Below are 19,257 nucleotides of genomic sequence, written 5' to 3'. Positions count from 1 at the left end.
TAATTAAAAATAGCACAAATATATCAATTGATGAAATTGAGAAATGTCATTGTTTTTTTGAAAATGATGTTCCCATTTTGAATTTGATGCCAGCAACACATTTCAAAAAAGGCAACAAAAGATTGGAAAAGAAATGCTAAAAGAAAACAGTTGGTGGAACATCACACAATGAATGAGGTTAACTGGAAACAGGTTAATAACATGATTGGGTATAAAAAGAGCCTCCAGAGAGGCTGAGTCTTTCTGAAATAAACAGGGGGAGGGCTTCACCACTCTGTGAAAGATTGAACTGGAAAATAGTGCAACATCTTAACAATAATCTTTCTCTCACGTAAAATATCAAAGAATTTGTGGATTTCATCGTCTACAGTTCACAATATCATGAAAGAAATCTCTGTATGCAAGAGACCAGACTAAAAACCAGTACTGGGTGTTGGTGATGTTGATTGATCAGTGCAGGGGCTCAGGAACTCTTCCAAAAACCATGGTCTGTGAACACAGTTCATTGCTGCATCCTCAAATGACAGCTGAGATTCTACCATGTAAAGATTAAACTCTAGAAATCTAGGATCTAGAAACACTGCTGCCTTCTCTGGGCCAGAGCTCAATTAAGATGGACTAATGCCAAGTGGAAACTGTCCTGTGGTCTGACCTGTCAACATTTGCTATTATTTTTGGAAATCATGGACCCTGCGTCATCCAGGCTAAAGAGGACTGGGACAATCCAGGTTGTTATCAGCACAGTTCAAAAGCCAGAATCCATGATGGTATGGGGGTGCATTATCAAATCAAATCAGCTTTATTTATATAGCACCTTTCATAAATATAAAAACGCAGCCCAAAGTGCTTTACATTAAAATAAAATAAAACAAACCCCCTTCACATCCCAACTCCTCCAATCGTGTAACACACACACACACACACACACACACACACACACACACACACACACACACACACACACACACACACACACACACACACACACACACACACACACACACACACACACACACACACACACACACACACACACACACACACACACACACACACACACACACACACACACACACACACACACACACACACACACACTACACTGATACGGCTGAGCACTGATAGATGTGAGAAAACACCATCCTAAGGGGGCCATCCCCACTGAGAGCCATCCAAGGCCACGACTACAGGGCACGCCGCCAAAGAGACTACCCTGACCCGGATAGATAGGGACCCATACCAGGGCCATAAAGCCCTTGGTCAGGACTACCCAACTATCCAGGCCCGGACTACCCCCAGGGCGGCACCCCCTCAGGCAGACCAGACAGAGCTCTGGGAGTGGAGGGCCCCCATGAGGAGAACAATGGAGCAAGATACTAAGAGACAATAAATAAAATAGGTACTAAAAGAAATGAAAAACAACATAAATGAATGTTAATATGAATTACTGAGAGCAAAACAAAAATAAATAAGTAATTGAATAGTAAAACCATTAAGAGAAAATTAAAAGACAAGGAAAAATGACAGTAAAGGATAAATGAGTAATACTAAAAGAGTCAAAGAGGACTCAGTTAAAAGCTAGATTAAAAGTACCGGTGGTGGGTGGAGATGTGACAGTACCAGAAGAGCCCCCTCTCCCAGAGAGGCCGCTGCTGGAGTAGCCCGAGAGACGGCGACTGGAGCCCCTGCCGTTTCCACCAGGGCAGGCGCCACAGCTAGGGGAGAAGAGGGCGGCTCACCAGCTAAGAGCTCGGCGCTCAGAGGGCATGCATCAGCCCCGGCCCTGAAGACATCATCAGGGTGAACCGTGACATTGGTTGGCAACACAGAGAAGCAGTTCGAGAGGTTGTGAGTTGGAGAAGAGACAGTCCTGGATATTTGCCTCAGACCTCGGCACACCACCTTTGACCAAAGAGTCTATGAACTGGGAGTGGAGGTGGAGGATGGCCGGTGGCAGGATGAAGATGGGTCCCACAGAATTGTGTCCGCTGCTGCTGCTGGTGAGTTCAGTATGCTAATTATTTGCGACTCTGTGGCCGCAGTGTCTATGAATTATGTTAGAAGGCAGTCTTTTTGTTTGAGCTCATCAGTAAATTGTTCGATCTTCTCCCAGAATTTGGAAATGTCTTTCTGGTTGTCCTGACAGCTCTCACAGGGCATAGTATTGCTAGCGATGCCAGCATGTCCTCGCCTAAAGGAGTAGCCATCTTAGTGTCATTAGTGCACATGACATGGCTAACCTTTACATCTGTGAAGGCATCATTAAACCTTAACCATATACAGTATACAGGTTTTGGAGCAAGCATGCTGCCAAGTAGACAACGTCTTTTTCAGGGAAGGCCTTGTTTATTTTTTAGCAAGACAACATCGAACCACATTCTGTACATGTTCCAACAGCATGGTTCCGCAGTACAAGAGTCCGGGTGCTAAAGTTGCCTCCTGCAGTCCAGACTTGTCTTACATTAAAAATGTTTGGTGCATTATGAAACGTAAAATACGACAAAGGAGACCCCAAACTGTTCAGCAGCTGAAATCCTTTATCAAGTAAGAATGGAAAACGCGAGTGTGAGCATCACGTGAGAGATGCTGTGATCACACAAGATTAGAGGCGGGATAGGGGGCGGCTGTGGCTCATCCTCCATTCGGGAGATCGGCGGTTCGATCCCTAGCTCCCCGGGTCCACATGTCAAAGTCCTTGGGCAAGACACTAAACCCTGAATTGTTCTCCGTGCTGCGCATGGGTGTGCAAATGTGGTGTGAATGGTTAGATTAGATGGTATGTAGATGTCCACTGCCATCAGTGTGAATGTCTGTGTGAATGGGTGAATCCATTTACCATTTACAATTCAACATGGCAACGTCCGACTGCCAGAAATACCCAAGACCCAAACTGAAAAGTTTAAAACAATTTCAATTTAGTTCTCACTTTTGCTACATCTGCCACAAACAACCCAGAACGTAATATTCCAACAGTGGAGGATTTAACAGACCTCGAAGCATTCATCGACCACTCCTATCATCTTCAAGATAACATGAACTCGGACCCAGGCAACTGACATCAGACTGGCATCAGCTGGAGGTGGGCATTATCACTGGTTGTACCATTGCACTGGCAATGAACATGCTGGCCAAGGGAGCTGAAAAAGAATGCAGAGGTCCACTCAGCAAGTCTGGAGTAAGGCAACCACCCATCAGAGCCTTCATGGACGATCTCACGGTGACAACTACAGCGGTTCCAGGAGCAAGGAGGATCCTCTAAGGGTTAGAAAAGATTGTGGCATGGGCATGCATTAGCTTCAAAATTGCAAAGATAAGGTCCTTGGTTCTGAAGGTGGCTACAGGCAAATTCCACTTCAGGTTGGGAGAACATCTGATCCCATCAGTCACTGAGAAGCCTGTAAGGAGCCTCGGGAAGGCTGGCTAAGGACAGTGGGTAAGTCAGGGGTCCCTGGAAGATTCAAGGCATGGATATACCAGCATGGAATCCTACCCAGAAACCTCTAGCCTTTGCTCATCTATGAGGTTCCTATGACGGTGGTTGAAGGGTTCGAGCAAAGAGTGAGCAGCTATCTTCGCAGATGGCTGGGTCTGCCACGCAGCTTAAGTAGCATTGGGCTGTATGGGAACACCAACAAGCTCAGGATCCCTTTCAGCTCATCAGGGAAGGGTTTATTGTGGCACGGGAACACCTGTAGTACTCAGGATCTAGAGTTGCCAAAGTGTCCGGGGCGGGAATTGTGGAGGGCAGTAGAGGCAGTCCAGCAAGCTGAAACCCGTCTGAAGCACGAAGCCATTCTCAGTACAGTGGCGCAAGGCAGAGCTGAACTTGGTAGCCTTATATTGACCAGGTACAACTCTGCCAGTGGGAGGGAGAGGCAGAGGGTGGTGCAGGAGGAGGAGCTTCAGTTGTGGAAGGGCGAACCAGCAGAGCAGTGGCCATGAAGCAGCAAGGAGGTGCTTGGATGAAGTGGGAGCAGGCGATGGAGCGACGCATCACCTGCAAGGACATCTGGCGGTGGAACCCCCAGAGGATTAAGTTCTTAGTCCAAGGGGTCTACGATGTCCTCCCGAGCCATTCTAACCTGTGCACCTGGGGAAAGATAGAAACACCTGTGTGCCCCCTATGTTCCAAGAAAGGGACACTAGAGCACATCCTGAGCAGCTGTTTCAAGGCGTTGAGTGAGAGCCGGTATCGATGGAGACACGATCAAGTCCTCAAATCCATCGCTGAGGCAATCAACTACGGGATAAAGGCCAGTTGATACACCCAAGCTACAACCAAGGCCATCCAGTTTGTCAAAGAAGGGCAGAAGCCAGAGAGAACATCTAAGGACTGCTCTGCTGGTTGGCTCTCCATGGCCCGAGATTCAGCGATGACATTTGATCTGGAGAGGAAACGCAAATTCCATTACACATCGCCCAGTCCAAGCTGGTACCAGACATCATCCTGGTATCTGAGGCTACAAAACAGCTGTTTTTTGGAGCTGACGGTTCCATGGGAGGAGAGGATGGAGGAGGCACAGGAGAGAAAAAGAGAAAAGTACCAGGAGCTGGTGGAGGAATGCCAGCGGAATGGTTGAAGGACCAAATGCATGCCAGTGGAGGTGGGCAGTCAGGGATTTGCCAGCCACTCCCTGAGCAAGGCCTACAACATACTAGGCATAACAGGGGCAAACCAGAGGAGAGCCATCAAGAGCAACGCTAAGGCTGCAGAGAAAGCGTCCAGATGGTTCTGACTAAGGAGGGGAGAGCGATGGGGGCAGTAGAGTTCTACTTGGACACAGGCCATGGACTGATCACCCTCGGTCAGGTAGCCTGGAAGAGGGTGTCTGTTTTGAGGCCCGAAACACCAAGTTACTCCAGAAAACAATACTGATGATGTGTCCAAGTAAGTGCATCACAGGATAATTAGAAAACTCACTTTCTCAGGCATCCCCAAACAAATACTGGATAATCCACAATCCCTCGTCAGAAACTTTATGGAAACTCAGCTAAAGATACTGTCCGACACAATCCAAAACATCACTTTCCACAGAGTTCGCCGCTTTGGCAAACAATCAAGAAAAGGGCCCAGGACTTCCTGTTTGGCTGAGATGGAGTAAACACGGGTCGAGTCTTGCTCCCGCGACTTGATCATTTTTATGTTTCAGGAACCCGAAATATGTCGACACATCCGACCAGACTGTCTGTAAAAGACCAGGGGGCGAAGGCTAGCCCCGCAAAGGAGGCAGGTGGCGAGATTAGCATGGCCATTACTAACCTCTTGGAGCATCACCGTGCAGCCCTCTCCGCCGAGTTCAACAGAAAGAACTGGTTAAAAGAAGGGGGAAGGAACTTAAAGGGACTTAAACTGTGGTCCCTAACTGAACATTTTAGAGGCGCAACCAGAAATTTTAGGAGCACAACCAGAAGGTTTGGGGGCACACACGGTAAATCAATAATAGATGCAGAAATTACAATGTGCTGTTTCAAATTCAGTGTCACATTTTTAACTCTTTATATTATTATTTTATATATATTCCCGTTTATTTATTTTTTCTTATTTACTTTTATTGTATCATCTATCTGTGCCATATTATGTGTGTATATAATACCATACCATCTGACACGCACGCACACACGCACACGCACACACACACACACACACACACACACACACACACACACACACACACACACACACACACACACACACACACACACACACACACACACACACACACACACACACACACACACACACACACACACACACACACACACACACACACACACACACACACACACACACACACACACTACCTATTGTAATTTTACATTGTATTCTGTTATATGTTGTTAGCTGTACTTTATGTATGTATGTGTATTTGTAGTTCACGTGGTGTGATGTATTTGTCCCCGTGTCACTCACTTGCAACAGAGTGGTAAACATGACCCTGTCCAAGTGATTCAAATGTGCTGCTGGCATCAAATTCTAAATATCGTTTGAAAAATCAAATAAAATTAAAATGTTGTCTTTGTGCTTCTTTTAAGTACATATGGGGTGTCAATGATTTGAAAATCATTGCACTCTGTTTTAATTGATATTTTACACAGCACTCCTGCTTTTTTGGAAACAGGGTTGTACAACAATAATTACAGCATTATAATGAGCAGTCATTCACAAAAGGAGGCTCTAACTTCATTCAGTCTTGAAGTGTGCAGCAGCCTTTCTGTTTCCCACAGAGCTGAGCTACAGAACAACTCATGTGTATGTAAAAATGGTTATTGGCTGAGAAAATCTGTCGCCATACAGCAAGTCTGTGGGATTCCATGCTGCAGGAATATTGAAAGTCTTGCATGGAGAGAGTTAAGCATGCATTTAACTGGACTCATAACCCACTCTCCACTATATAGAAGCATTATTGCACTCATTTCCCACAATTGGAAAAATAAAGTCAACCAAAGAGTTAAAGGGCTTAACTCACGTGAGGAAACATTGATGGTCAAAACATCTTCTCCCAGCTTGTTGCTGACGCTGCAGGTGACAGTCAGATTCACCTTGGGGATCACAGTGATTTCATGGATGGCCTTGCCGTTGGTGTAGGAGCTCTTCTCCTGGAGCCAAAGGAAAAAACACAAAAATAAGAGGCTTCAAACATATTTGAAATGTCACACATAGCAGCCCCTTTCGATGTTCACACATTATTAACCTTTCCATTAAATTATGTATATTGCTTGACAGGTGGGAAGTGGTGGAAAGATAGGAGGTGAACTGCCAAACTTTAGTCTAGCCTGTGATGGGAGAACTTTCCCATTGGCACTGAGTGATGTAATCTGTGTGATGTGATCTTTTTCTCCTCACTAGAAATACTGAATTCACTCCTAATAATTTTCAGTGGTGAATTCCCATTATCAATAGAACAGTTTGTCCTCTAACCGCAATATTAATTGTTACAGTTCAGCTCAAATAGAATGTATTCTTTTTTGCAGGAGATCCATCTTCTCATTTGATATAGCCTTTTAAAATAATATGTGCAAGTGTTACATTCATTTATCAGCCACAAAAACAAGAAAAGGAAGTTTGATCCTAGGCTATATGAATGCAGCATTTCCACTGAGCTTCTCTGGATTTTTACGACATTACATACAATGACTTTTTATATTTCTGTTTTTTTATCAATTATAATATACCCAACATTAGACACCCACACACACACACAAACCCGCACGCACGCACGCACGCACGCACACACACACACACTTACGTCTGTGCTATTGATGCTCCATTGGAAGTTGGGTTCTGGTACTCCCTCAGCCTCGCAGGTCAAAACTTTGTAATTGGCATTATCAGCACGGTGTTTGGTTAGGCTGGTGATCACAGGCTTTCCTGATGCAGACACAATATATTGTACATATACAGTGTGTCTCAAAGTGAGATAATTTCTTAAAAGCACATATAAGGGTAAGACAGTCTTTCCAGCCAGCAGGCAGGCAGGCAGGCAGACACACACACACACACACACACACACACACACACACACACACACACACACACACACACACACACACACACACACACACACACACACACACACACACACACACACACACACACACACACACACACACACACACACACACACACACACACACACACACACACACACACACACACACACACACACACACACACACACACACACACACAATCGCACTCACCTTCTACAACCAGTTCAAAGCTCTGACGTCGCGTGAGGCCACTCATGGAAACCTCACATACATAGACTCCTGCATCAGCAAAGGTCAATTTGCTAAACTCCGGCTCCTTTGTTGCCTTTCCATTCTGAAAACCAGAGTCACAATGTCACTGTGTTTGTACCATAGACTATATAAAAAATGGACATATCCTCTACGCCGAGGTTCGTTCTCTCAACTTGATCCAATTGTCCTCACCTATGGGAGTCGTCATCTTGTCAGACTTTAACTCCGCCTCATTTCCTCTTACCAGTTATAGGTACAAACCAAGCCCCCACCACAGCGACTTCCTGGTTGATCCAATAAGGAAGTTCCAAAAACTGCAGTTCTCTGAGTGGCCACTAGGGGCAGGTTTCATAACAGAGCAGTTTCTCATTGACCCCCATGTTAAACAGGCCGTTTTCACAGCATCATTGAACCTATTTAAGGCCTGGGACAAAAAAACATTCTAGTCTGTATGTTTAAGTCATATCTCCATGACAACACTGAGGGGGGTGATTTTTTTTGTACCAGGCTAGTCTTTATTTAATTGGAGGTTATGGTTTATGAATAATCATCTTGAGTGACAGTTAGCCTCTGGCCCTCACTTCTCCTCGGAGGCTAGTTGTCAGGATTAGCATGCTAACTCTGTCATCTTTACGTGGACTGTGGTCATTCGTGTGGTGGTGTTACCATAAGTGTACTGTATTACAACTAATTTGTGTTACAACCATAAATTGTATATTATAGAACAAATTAAAAGGTGTTGGTGTCACGAGTGTCACAACCTGTTAGCTGTGTTATGACAGCTAATTAATAGCCGCACAATATAGCCTGCTCTCTATGGCACATACTTGATGCTAATCTGGAGCTCTGGGAGGATTCGGGCCATATTTGGGCCAGTAGGGTCGGTGTTTTACAGTCTATGGGCATGGTACTGTGTTGAATATCAGTTTAAATCATTGATCATAAATGCGGGGGTTTGAAATTGGGCTGATGAACATGCAATTGTGACGTTGTTTGAGAAGGATAGGAAAGACCAAAGGTCGTGTTTGACTCCTGTCGGTCCTATTGAGTAGGTTAATATTTCTGTTAGGAAAGGTCACACAGACCCCAGCAGCAGAATGAGACATGAGAACAGCCTAAAGCCTCAGAAACACTGAAATGCACAGACCTAAGTGGACCGGGCTGAATCCACTGCAGGTCTCCTGAAACTGTGCAAACTAGAAGACATCACTCCTCTGATGGACGTTTTCTCTCCTGACCGGTGCATGGGTTTAACACGTTAACTGGCCACTTACAGCTGAAAGAGTCTGCGGTTGCCATAGTGACGGCAGATTTTAATAACAGGAAGAGAATGCGTAGCTGTCCTCTGAATGCCTTTAAGTTTAGTTTTTCATTAGAATGTTAAACATAACGTTACCTCCCTGATCAGTCTTTATAGTTTTGTTGTTTGTGTCGGTGGAGTTTGGTATGTTGCTTTTTGTTACGGTAAACAGGAAGAGAGCAAGTTCTTCCTAATAATTTCTTTCTCTAATTTAATTTGTCTTTTGATACCTGCTTGTGTAAACGTGTGCGTATAATCTTATTCACCACTTTAAAAAAACAACAACTTTTTTTAGGAGATTCATAGTCATGTCATTGTGGGAAAATAAATGAAAGTTAAGAGATTAACCTGGCGCTCCACCAGCCACGTACCTGTCACTCTGGTGTAGTAAAACATATGTCAGAATATCTCCTTTTTATACAGTCTATGAGTATCTCTCTTAAAAACATAATCCTGTTTTCATCATCTGCAGTCGCTACGGTAACCACAGAGGCACTGGTTGTCTCCAGTTAACAGAGTCACTGTTAAACCAGAGACCGACAAGTCACTCTGCTTTAAGTTTGATTCTGCAGTTATCAAGTCACTCTGCTTTAAGTTTGATTCTGCAGTTATCAAGTCAGTCTGCTTTAAGTTTGATTCTGAAGTTATCAAGTCAGTCTGCTTTAAGTTTGATTCTGAAGTTATCAAGTCAGTCTGCTTTAAGTTTGATTCTGAAGTTATCAAGTCAGTCTGCTTTAAGTTTGATTCTGAAGTTATTAAGTCAGTCTGCTTTAAGTTTAATTTAGAAGTTATTAAGTCAGTCTGCTTTAAGTTTGATTTTGAAGGTATCAAGTCAGACTGGTTTAAGTTTGATTTAGAGGTTATCAAGTCAGTCTGCTGTTTGATTTTGAAGTTATCTCTTCAGTGTGGACAGATCCAGATCCAAACTTTTGAACACTTGTTTTTCTGTTGGTCTCGAAACCGCTTTTGTGGAAGAAAACATGATTGAGAAAGTGAATAACAGGACAAGGTCACAGTGTACTGAGGACATAGGCCTGATAAGCATACATTCTGTTTAGAGAATAATAGAACTGTATTTGGGCATGATGACGTCTGGACACAAAGTAGAGTCTACTGATTGTAAATGTATGAGTGTGTATTGGAAAGACCTGATGGGGCGTGTAAACGTTGTCAGCACATGAACCTCCGTATAAGAGGGGAAGTTCTCTTCAGAGACACTTGGAATTTAGGAATTTGGATTTTGGAATCTTGGAACTCTGTGATGAGTGTGTTAAAACTTGATTCAATAAATTCCCCTTGATGGCTGTGAGACTTCTCTGCTGACTCCTTCTTGTAGACCTTTCTATTTTTATAATACATTGTTCTACCATACTATGCGTCAAAGTCAACCTACTGTTGTTCACTGATTAACAAATTAGCAGAAAAGATCTCAGCAAACTAAACAAACAGCTTCTTCATTGTAGTACGGTCACGTACAAGCCGCAGTGTTAATAAACTTTAATTAAAAAAGTTGGTCTGATTGATTAATACGCAATGTAGCATTCACTATGGTGGGACTCATACATTCAGTGTTATTTTTGCCACGCCTCGGACAAAAAACACAAAAATATTTTTCATATAAATAAATGTATTTCAAATATAATAACGAGTCCAATTGACGGAAATCCGTCGCGGCAACTGAGAACTTAAATCCCTGCCTTTTTTGTTAAGATGAAATGAGGCTGAGTCTGACAAGATGGCGACGCACATAAGCGAGGACGATTGGATCGAGTTGAAATATTTCAACGTAGAGACTTTATCCATCTTATATACTATCTATGGTAATGACACCATTTCTTAATCACCCCAAGCATAATTTTCTTTCATACTGGCGCAAATATGTTTGTAGTCAATATAGGTCAGACAATAAAGGTAGCTCCAACTACTACTACAAATCTACTTTTGGTTGTAGATAAGCCTTTAACAATAATTTGCCTATATGGACACTTTTGGATATACCATCCCTTCTTTAAATACAGAAGCATGTGTTTTATGAGTTCCCTGTCAGATACAGGGTGGAATAAATGAATTGGCCAGTAATGTTATTGGGTTGAGTCAGCTGCAGCTCTGTGTCCTCTATTACATGCAGGTCTTAAAGACGGCCCAGGCCATAAAAGAGCTCAGTGTGAGTATCTGCAGTCAGGTTTAATTGCCTCTATATTTTGATGCTACACCATTACCTTTATCCATGACACTTGAACGTCACCTGAAGCGCTCTTCTCCTCCTTCACAGACAAGGTGTCCCCCACTGCCTTCACAACCTTCCCAGTGGGAGTCAGACTCAGGTCCAAGTCTGAGAAAACAAGACATAAATGGATCAAAGATGGTTCAGTTGACTCATGTTGCGTGGCCACTTACAAACACACTGCTGAGAGTTCATTGTTTATGTCTGCTTTCTGGAGAGCCAAAAGTTTTTTTTTTAACACATCGGCAAAAAACATTGATAAAGAAAAATGAAATAGATGAGACAACATTTATTTAGTATTTGCATTAGAAATTTGGTCAATTGTCCATTGTTTAAGTATGTAAAAACTTCAAGGTAAAGCGTAGAAGAGAGTAAAGGCTTATGAGATGACACTTTGTCTTCATAAATCTTTTTGTTTGGACATAAACAAATTCCATGTGCAAACCAACAATTAATGTAAGTACTAATAAGTGTTGGGTGCCTGATAAACCTTCTTCCTATTGCCATTGACCTCCATCACATCAATGAGCCACACTGTTACACTGGGTGACATGTTCCTTCATTACCATGATCACACACACTGGAGTTTATTTGCACTCAATCCCACCTACAACATCCTGCTGACACAAATATTCTGAAAACAGTCCCCACAAAGTAAGTGTAAGCTGCTTTAGGAAATTATCAAGCCATTTTGAAAGGTTGAGAGATGGACAAACACATTTGTTGACAAGAACAAATAAAGAGAATGAGCATTAGTGGTGCTATATGTTGAGTTTATTTGTTGAGTTTATGTTGACACGTTTTGCAGGCTTAAATGGCACAGTCCCATATAGCTTTACCAGTATGAAGTTGAAATGTTTCCTCACAACAACTTTAAAGGGACACTTCACCATTTGCATTAAAATTTGTATCGCTAGAAACCAAGTCATATTTTTGAATGGCCCTGCATCATTCCCCTGAGACGGGAGAGAGCCGTATCTATCTCTCACACTTGAGAATGACAATGCCGCAAAAATCGTCTTTTTGCGTCGTCGTCAATCGGAAGTGTCAGAGGGACGGGCTCTGCTAAAACTACAAGCACTAGTTCCTAGTTTTTCAAACCGGCCTATAGCGGGTTAAACCCACTCAAACCTCAGACCGATCACAGATCAGAGGGTGGGACGTACCCGCAGAAGCTATGTGCGTCCATGTGTGTGCTTTGTAGAAAGTAAACAAACATGGCAGAAAGTAATCAGCATGATATGAAAGAAGGGGATTTCGGAGATCTAATGCTCGAATCGGATGTTTGTGGATACCTATACGAGCCGCAATATAGCATTGAGCAGATGGAGCTGATGGAGGAACAGGAGGCGGCTGCTGCAGATGCTACTGAGGCAGCAGAGTTGTGCCTGTGCCTGCTCCAGCCGGGAGCACTGACGGGTGCCAGTGCGCTCACTGTGCTCCTATGGATACAGAGTTAGAATCGGTCTGCTGCACAGAATTTCGAAGATGTAAATTTCTTCCTGACAAAATCTCTGAGGACAAGGACACAGTATGTGTTGTGGAGCATCCTAGTTTCGCTGGACAGCAGCGTTCTGGACACATTTCACTTTTCACATTTCAGAACAAGGTGAACTGGAAACGTCAGCCAAGGCCAGCAGACACAAACAGACATCTGACTGTAAAGTGAGTGTTTTTATTTTCTCTCTGTTACTAACGTGGCGTCTTATGGGCGGATTTATAGACGGGTGGGAGTTTTTTTTGTTTGTTTATTTTTAGTCAAGGGGAAGTTGTTTTTTTTCCGTACCAGTGGGAGTTGCCTGTGCATTGTGGTGCATTATGGGAGATGTTATTTTCAATCCACAAAAACCATAAAGACACTTTCTGCATTGTCTCTGCCAGAAATGGCAGTGTGGTGCCTCCAGGTGATGGTGGCAGATATGAACTCCCCACTTAAAAACACCATTCCCATCCGTCTAGTTCAGTGTGTACTTAAATATGTTAAATAAGATTTAACCGCGATCACATAATAATTATAAAAACTGGTTTAAAGTAAAAATGTAATGCACATGTAAGTGTAGATGTAGTATATACTCCAGAATATATGGGGATTGTTACAAAAACCAGCATATACAGTATATTTGGGTGCAGGAGTTGCTGTTTTGGGGGGCAGTTCATCTTCTAGTTCCTCATCTAGGCACCTTCCCTCAAGATGCACAAAAACACAATCACAAAATATCTTAAACAATTTCCAATTAAGAGAGCTATTGTCTCATCTCATCTGATGAGATGAGATGAGAGAGCTTTTGTGTTCTTTCCTCACAAACAAAGTCAATTTTAAAGTTTGGAGCTGAAAAAACACTCCTTTGAAGCACTGAAGCTGCCATATGGGACGTAGAGCAGGAACACGCATCAGATTTGTTCTCTTACAATGATAAGCACATTTGAAGTGAAGGCTCAGAAGCATGTGCCTGGTGAGAAGGGTGTTATTACTTGAGGGAGTGCTGGTGGATGGTAGCAGGGAAAAACAGCTGATCGGTTGCTTGAGTTCCTCGCCCACCGAAACACTATTGCTCTCTCAATTTGTCAGAAATATCGAATTAGTTCTCCTAGCCTGGCACTCCACCATCTGCCTCCCTACTGGGACTGGGCTCTCAAAGTTTAAATCTGATTACCATTACTCTGCACCCATGACTTTACTTACAGTGAATAAAAGTGTCTTGTTAGATATAGTAAGTTAAGACATTTCAATCAAAGAAGAGAAAGCATGTGGGAGTTTTGGGGGAGCAGCCGTGGCTCAAGGCAAAGGCAAAGCGAGGACAACAGTTGGAGGAAGAGCCCTAGAATGCCCTAGTCTCTGTGTTGGTTAAAAGGCTCGCGGTGAAGGTGGCTCGCTGCTGACAGCATCCCTGCACTCGCACATTTCCAGTTCCTTGCACTCTGAACAAGCGCAAGGAACTCTGAGCATGCAGCGACCTGGCTCCCTTTGCAAGGGACCATAGACTGTATAAAAATGGACTTAGCCTCACCATCAAGGTTCGTTCTCTCAACTTGATCCAATCATCCTCCCCTACGGGAGTCTCCATCTTGTCAGACTTTGACTCTGCCTCATTTCCATCCATCCATGCATCTTCAACCACTTGTCCCCATCTCTTACCAAAAAAGGGCATGTATGTGACGTTGGGGGGAGAGACATACATCCATCTGGCTGAGGTAGAATGTTTTTTTTGTATCAGGCCTTAAATAGGTTTAATTATGCTGTGAAAACGGCCTGTTTAACATGGTGGTCAAGGTAGCAGAGAACTGCTATTTTTGGCACTTGCTTATTGGATCAACCAGGAAGCCGCTGTGGTGGGGGCTTGGGAGGGACGGGCTCTCTGCTCCTGGTGCGACTGTAGACCGAGCAGACTGTACTTGGTGTTTCAGGTGTCTGTGGTAATGACAGCAACCCAACATACCAGTCTTGAAATATAGACAGACCCTGTCTCCTTAACCATGCTTTGTCAAAGTGACTTTTTTGCCATGTCATCACCATTGATATCAGAACTCTATTGATCCCACCAGGGATTTCACATTATAGCAGCTCAAGGATCAAAGGAAAGAGGGGGCTGGGTGATAAATAAAGATGAAACAAGTTCAGACTCTGTTCACCTTTCACTTGCACAGATACTGTATGTCCATGATGGATAATGGCATATATATATACTTTGATAGATTCGTTTGACCAGGTCATCGTTTTAAAACGATCAAATTTTAGTCAAAAGCAACTGGACTTGGTTATTTGGAAGATGTTTCACCTCTCAGCCAAGAAGTTCATTAGTTCATGTACGCAACTGACCAGTCCCAGCCTGGGGATTGGTTGTATTAGTATATACAAGTTCTGCAAGTACTCACAGCTAACAGCAATGCTTTGGGAGGCTTCCATTTTCTCGTTGTCAGCCAGGGAGCATTTGTATTCACCGCCATCCTCTCTGCTTATAGCACTTAAAGTGTAGGTGTCTGAATTTTCCACCAACTTCTTCTGGCCCTGATGGATAAAGAAGAACAGGAGGAGGGAGAGGAGAGAGGTACTAAATCATTAACTTATGTCATTCTGATAGAACATCAGTGAATGAGAAAGAAAGAAAGAAAAAACACAGGATGAACCAGGAGGCATTTTTTTCAGAAGAAAAGTGAAATAATCTTACCTGTAGTCAGATTAATAATGCATAGAGGGCTTTTAAAACCCAACAGCAATAACTAGAAAGCAGGCAAGTACAACACTTGAAATGGAACCATCATCGCCAAATTCTAGTTTACCTTCTGAATAGTATCTTTTTCCCCAACTGAGACTTCAGTTCAAATTTGTGGTAAGTAATAATGAATGGCTGAGTTCTTCAGAGTGGACAGCAGCACACTGTTTGAGGCTGATCTTTGAGCTGAGACTGACCTTGATGTGGAAGAAGAAGGATCTAGGTGGAGGGTTGCCATCAGCGTGACACTTCAACGTCATATTAACTCCTTCTACGATAGGTCCCTTAGACAAAACTTGGAGGCTAACCTTCTCTGATGGATCTGAGAGGTTTGGAGGAAAAAAGAAAAGGAAGCATGTGTCAAAGCTTCACAGACACCTCCACTGACACATACAGTACATCACCTTCACACTGCATCAAAACACCCATAAAGCAGCACAGACACATACAAATATCAAATAATATTCTGATCAGCAGAAGGCGTAGACCATCCTAATTACACAGGAATAAACTAGAAAAACGTTCCCTCATGGCCTTCAAAGATCCACGTTTTCATTTAATCATCAAGCTTCCCATTGATCTGAGCTTTGAGGATTATTCTTAGCTTGAATCATGGTGTATTTGGCGTGTCATCAATATATGGTGAAGTCTCATTTCACATTTGTGCATTTTAGACATTCAGCATTTGCTGTGTTTGAGAGCTGTTGGTGAGTGATGTAGTATCCTTATTGTCTTTCTCAAGAACATGCAAATGTTCATGGACACAACTGCTGACTGCACTTTTCTTTATGACAACATGCACGTTTCCAAACATAGGTCTAAAACATTTCAATGAGCTCTTAATACGATGGTCTGCATATTTGAAACCAGTCAGCTTAAACAAATAACATTATTAGGGATGCACCGATATGAAAATTTTGGCCGATACCGATATGAATTTTTCTGCTATGGCCGATAACCGATATTTACCGATATCGATATGTGTTTTTTTTATGTTTCTGAGATGATAAAATTTTGTACATTTTGTAAATCATGCAAACTGAATTTTTTAATGTCTTCTTTTATTTTCAGAATGTATTTTACTTCCAAATAACAAGGTTACAGGCTACCATAAAACATAAATAACCAACTTTTACCACTTATCAAACATGCCAGTATTCATGGCAACGTGTTTTCAGCTCTGTGCACTAGACAGGCTAAATCAAAAATATCAAAAACATGTCCTGATTGTGAGTGCACATTTTTTCAACTTGCACTGAAATTTTCAAGTAAATGTCCAAACATTGAAACAATGTTTCTACCAAGCAAACATTAAAAAAACAAGTCAATTTCAAGACCCATCTATAAAAATGTTCATCAAAATATGAGAACTTTGACATAACTGTCTTGGTACATTTTCCAACTTAAAGCAGCCACAATGTACTCAAAGTAAATGTCCCAAACACTGAAACTGTTTCCACCTAACACTGTACAGTAAGTTATAGTCCAGGCCTACTACATCAGCAAAGGCAGGTTTTTTTTTTTTTGACAAAGAGAAGCATTTCTGCTTTCTCACACTGGATTCTGTTTCTCTTTTTATCAACAATATGTGATGCAGCAGAGAAGAGACGTTCGCTGTCCACACTTGTACATGGAGCCGAAAGGAACTTGCATGCTGCTTTGGCCAGGGCAGGAAAGCGAGACATGTTGCTTTTCCAATACTGCAGTGGGCTCTCATTTCTGGGGATGAGGGGCTCACTCAGATAGCCATGCACCTACAGGAATGTAGACAACTGTATAACTATGCATGTCTGATAAATTACCAGCAGTACTCTAGACATAACAACATTGTCCTCCTCCCCTTAAGAGCTTTGATGAACTTTGCTCTGAGGAGATGACCAGTGCTTAAGGTCAACCTCAAGGGGGCAGAGAAGCATTACTAAATATTTTTTATAACAATTAGCATTTTCATTTAAGTAAATCTATTATTTTAGTAACTCTATAGAATACACAGCACATTAATTTAAAAAAAAATCACTACACAAAGGACTTTGTTATTTTTTTATAAAAGTCTGGGTCTGATAATATTATACCTGCACACTTGTGTGGCTTGTCAGGCCTGCCTGCTGTTCCATGGTCAAGTTTTCCTCCAGAATTTCGTCATGCATGTCAAGCAGCGACTTTCCACCCTCGTCACTTGTTCTTATCTTCTTCTCTTACGGTTCCTCTGTGTCCGGTGTCTCCGTAGCGCTGTCGCTGTGCGTCATTTTGTCCACTTGCTTCTGGAGCATATTTACCGCCGCTTGCTTGGTGACTGTGTCAAAAAAAAGGTCTTTGTACCGGGGGTCAAGGATCGTTGCCAAGTAGTAAAGCGGCTCAGAGAAAGCGCTTCCAAATTGCGCGTTCACAGCTTCCAGTAGAGTGTGCTTTGCTGTGCGGACCCCACTGTCTGTGTCAGCTGCCTTGCTCAGCAAACGTTTCAGTGCCACAACAGACGGAATCACGTCCGCAGTAGTAGCCAGATGTGAGCTGATATCCCTCGTTAATTGTTCAAATGGAGTGAGAAGCGTGGTCATGTTTTCAACGAGGCCCCACTGATATGCACTTAAACACGCAGGCAGCTCATGATCTACTCCATACACACCAAGTGCGCGCTTCTGATCCAGTAGACTTTTCATCATATAAAAAGTACTGTTCCATCTGGTCGCCACATCTTGTTGTAGCATCATGGTTTTCATACCTAACTCTTGCTGTATGTCTCTCAGCCGAGAAGTAGCGAATTGAGAATGGCGAAAATGTCCGACTATTTTCCTCCCGATCGCCACAAAGTCAGAAATGCTCCGCTGGCTTAACACTCCATCATGCACTGCTAGCTGCAGCGTGTGAGCCATGCAGCCCAGGCTTTTAACGCCACACTCCTCCATTGCCTTCTGCATATTCCGCGCATTGTCGCGGAGCACAACATGCACATTGTCTTTGGCCAAATCCCCCTCCCCCTCCCCTCCTTCTCCCGCTCCTTCACCCGACACAGCAACTAGACGGATATACATCGGTTGTGCATATCGGCCCAATTTTACTCATCGGACCGATGCTGATAATAATGCCGATATATCGTGCATCCCTAAACATTATTAAGAAAAGAAGTGTTTTCTGATGCTGAACCTTGAATATTGGTTGAGGAAATGGTTTGCACCTGCAAGCATGCTCTCATCCTGCAGGAATGAGGAAATGTTAGTTCTGCTGTGTATGTATGTGTGTCTGTGTGTGCACTGGCTATTTGTATAACCCTCCATCAATATTAAAATAACGCCTAAAATATTGTACGAGACCAAACCATTTTCAGCAATGCTGCTTTTCTTTAATTTTGAATTTATAAAACCTTGGTGCAGTCTTTTATTGTATTAGGACAAACACAACTAAAAGCAGCTAACCTGAATAATGTCTCAAATCCTTAAACCACCAACTACACAGGTATCTACTTGTTGAGGTATAACTCCACATATCACTCCATCCTCTTGATAACCTTGTGAATGTGGACAGGGATAACTAACAAGAGGTGTAGCACAGCTATGGAACCTGAGGGCTGTGCTGTGTTCCACTTACAGTGAATGGGAAAAGGTTCCAGATCAGTCTCCTGAGTGGTCAGCTCATGTGTGGACACACAGGCAAAGACTGTGGCAGTGTCCTCCTTGGAAGCTGCATACTGGAGGGTGGAAGATGTGGTGGAAAGGCCTGTGGCTGGATCAAGCTTCATACTAGGGGTGATCATAACCACTGCAGAGGAAGGAATCGACAGGCAC

General features: G+C 43.0%; 1 protein-coding gene across 2 annotated transcripts in view; it reads right to left on the bottom strand.

Moving 5' to 3' along the window:
* Nucleotides 1–19,257, bottom strand: part of alcama (activated leukocyte cell adhesion molecule a) — an 81,661-nt gene that overhangs the window by 7,725 nt on the left and 54,679 nt on the right. For both annotated transcript variants that reach the window (XM_083927572.1, XM_083927573.1), the window contains exons 6-12: nt 19,061–19,231; nt 15,676–15,800; nt 15,141–15,273; nt 11,263–11,375; nt 7,702–7,825; nt 7,248–7,369; nt 6,468–6,597 (exon numbers count right to left, since the gene is read on the bottom strand). In XM_083927572.1, the coding sequence (XP_083783698.1) occupies nt 6,468–6,597; nt 7,248–7,369; nt 7,702–7,825; nt 11,263–11,375; nt 15,141–15,273; nt 15,676–15,800; nt 19,061–19,231 (918 nt within the window). The remainder of the gene's footprint in view (nt 1–6,467; nt 6,598–7,247; nt 7,370–7,701; nt 7,826–11,262; nt 11,376–15,140; nt 15,274–15,675; nt 15,801–19,060; nt 19,232–19,257) is intronic.

This window comes from Echiichthys vipera (assembly GCF_963691815.1).
Source record: "Echiichthys vipera genome assembly, chromosome: 14".
Taxonomy (NCBI): domain Eukaryota; kingdom Metazoa; phylum Chordata; class Actinopteri; order Perciformes; family Trachinidae; genus Echiichthys; species Echiichthys vipera.
The sequence above is the reverse complement of the archived record's forward strand: the minus strand, read 5'-3'. Positions and strand labels throughout refer to the sequence as shown.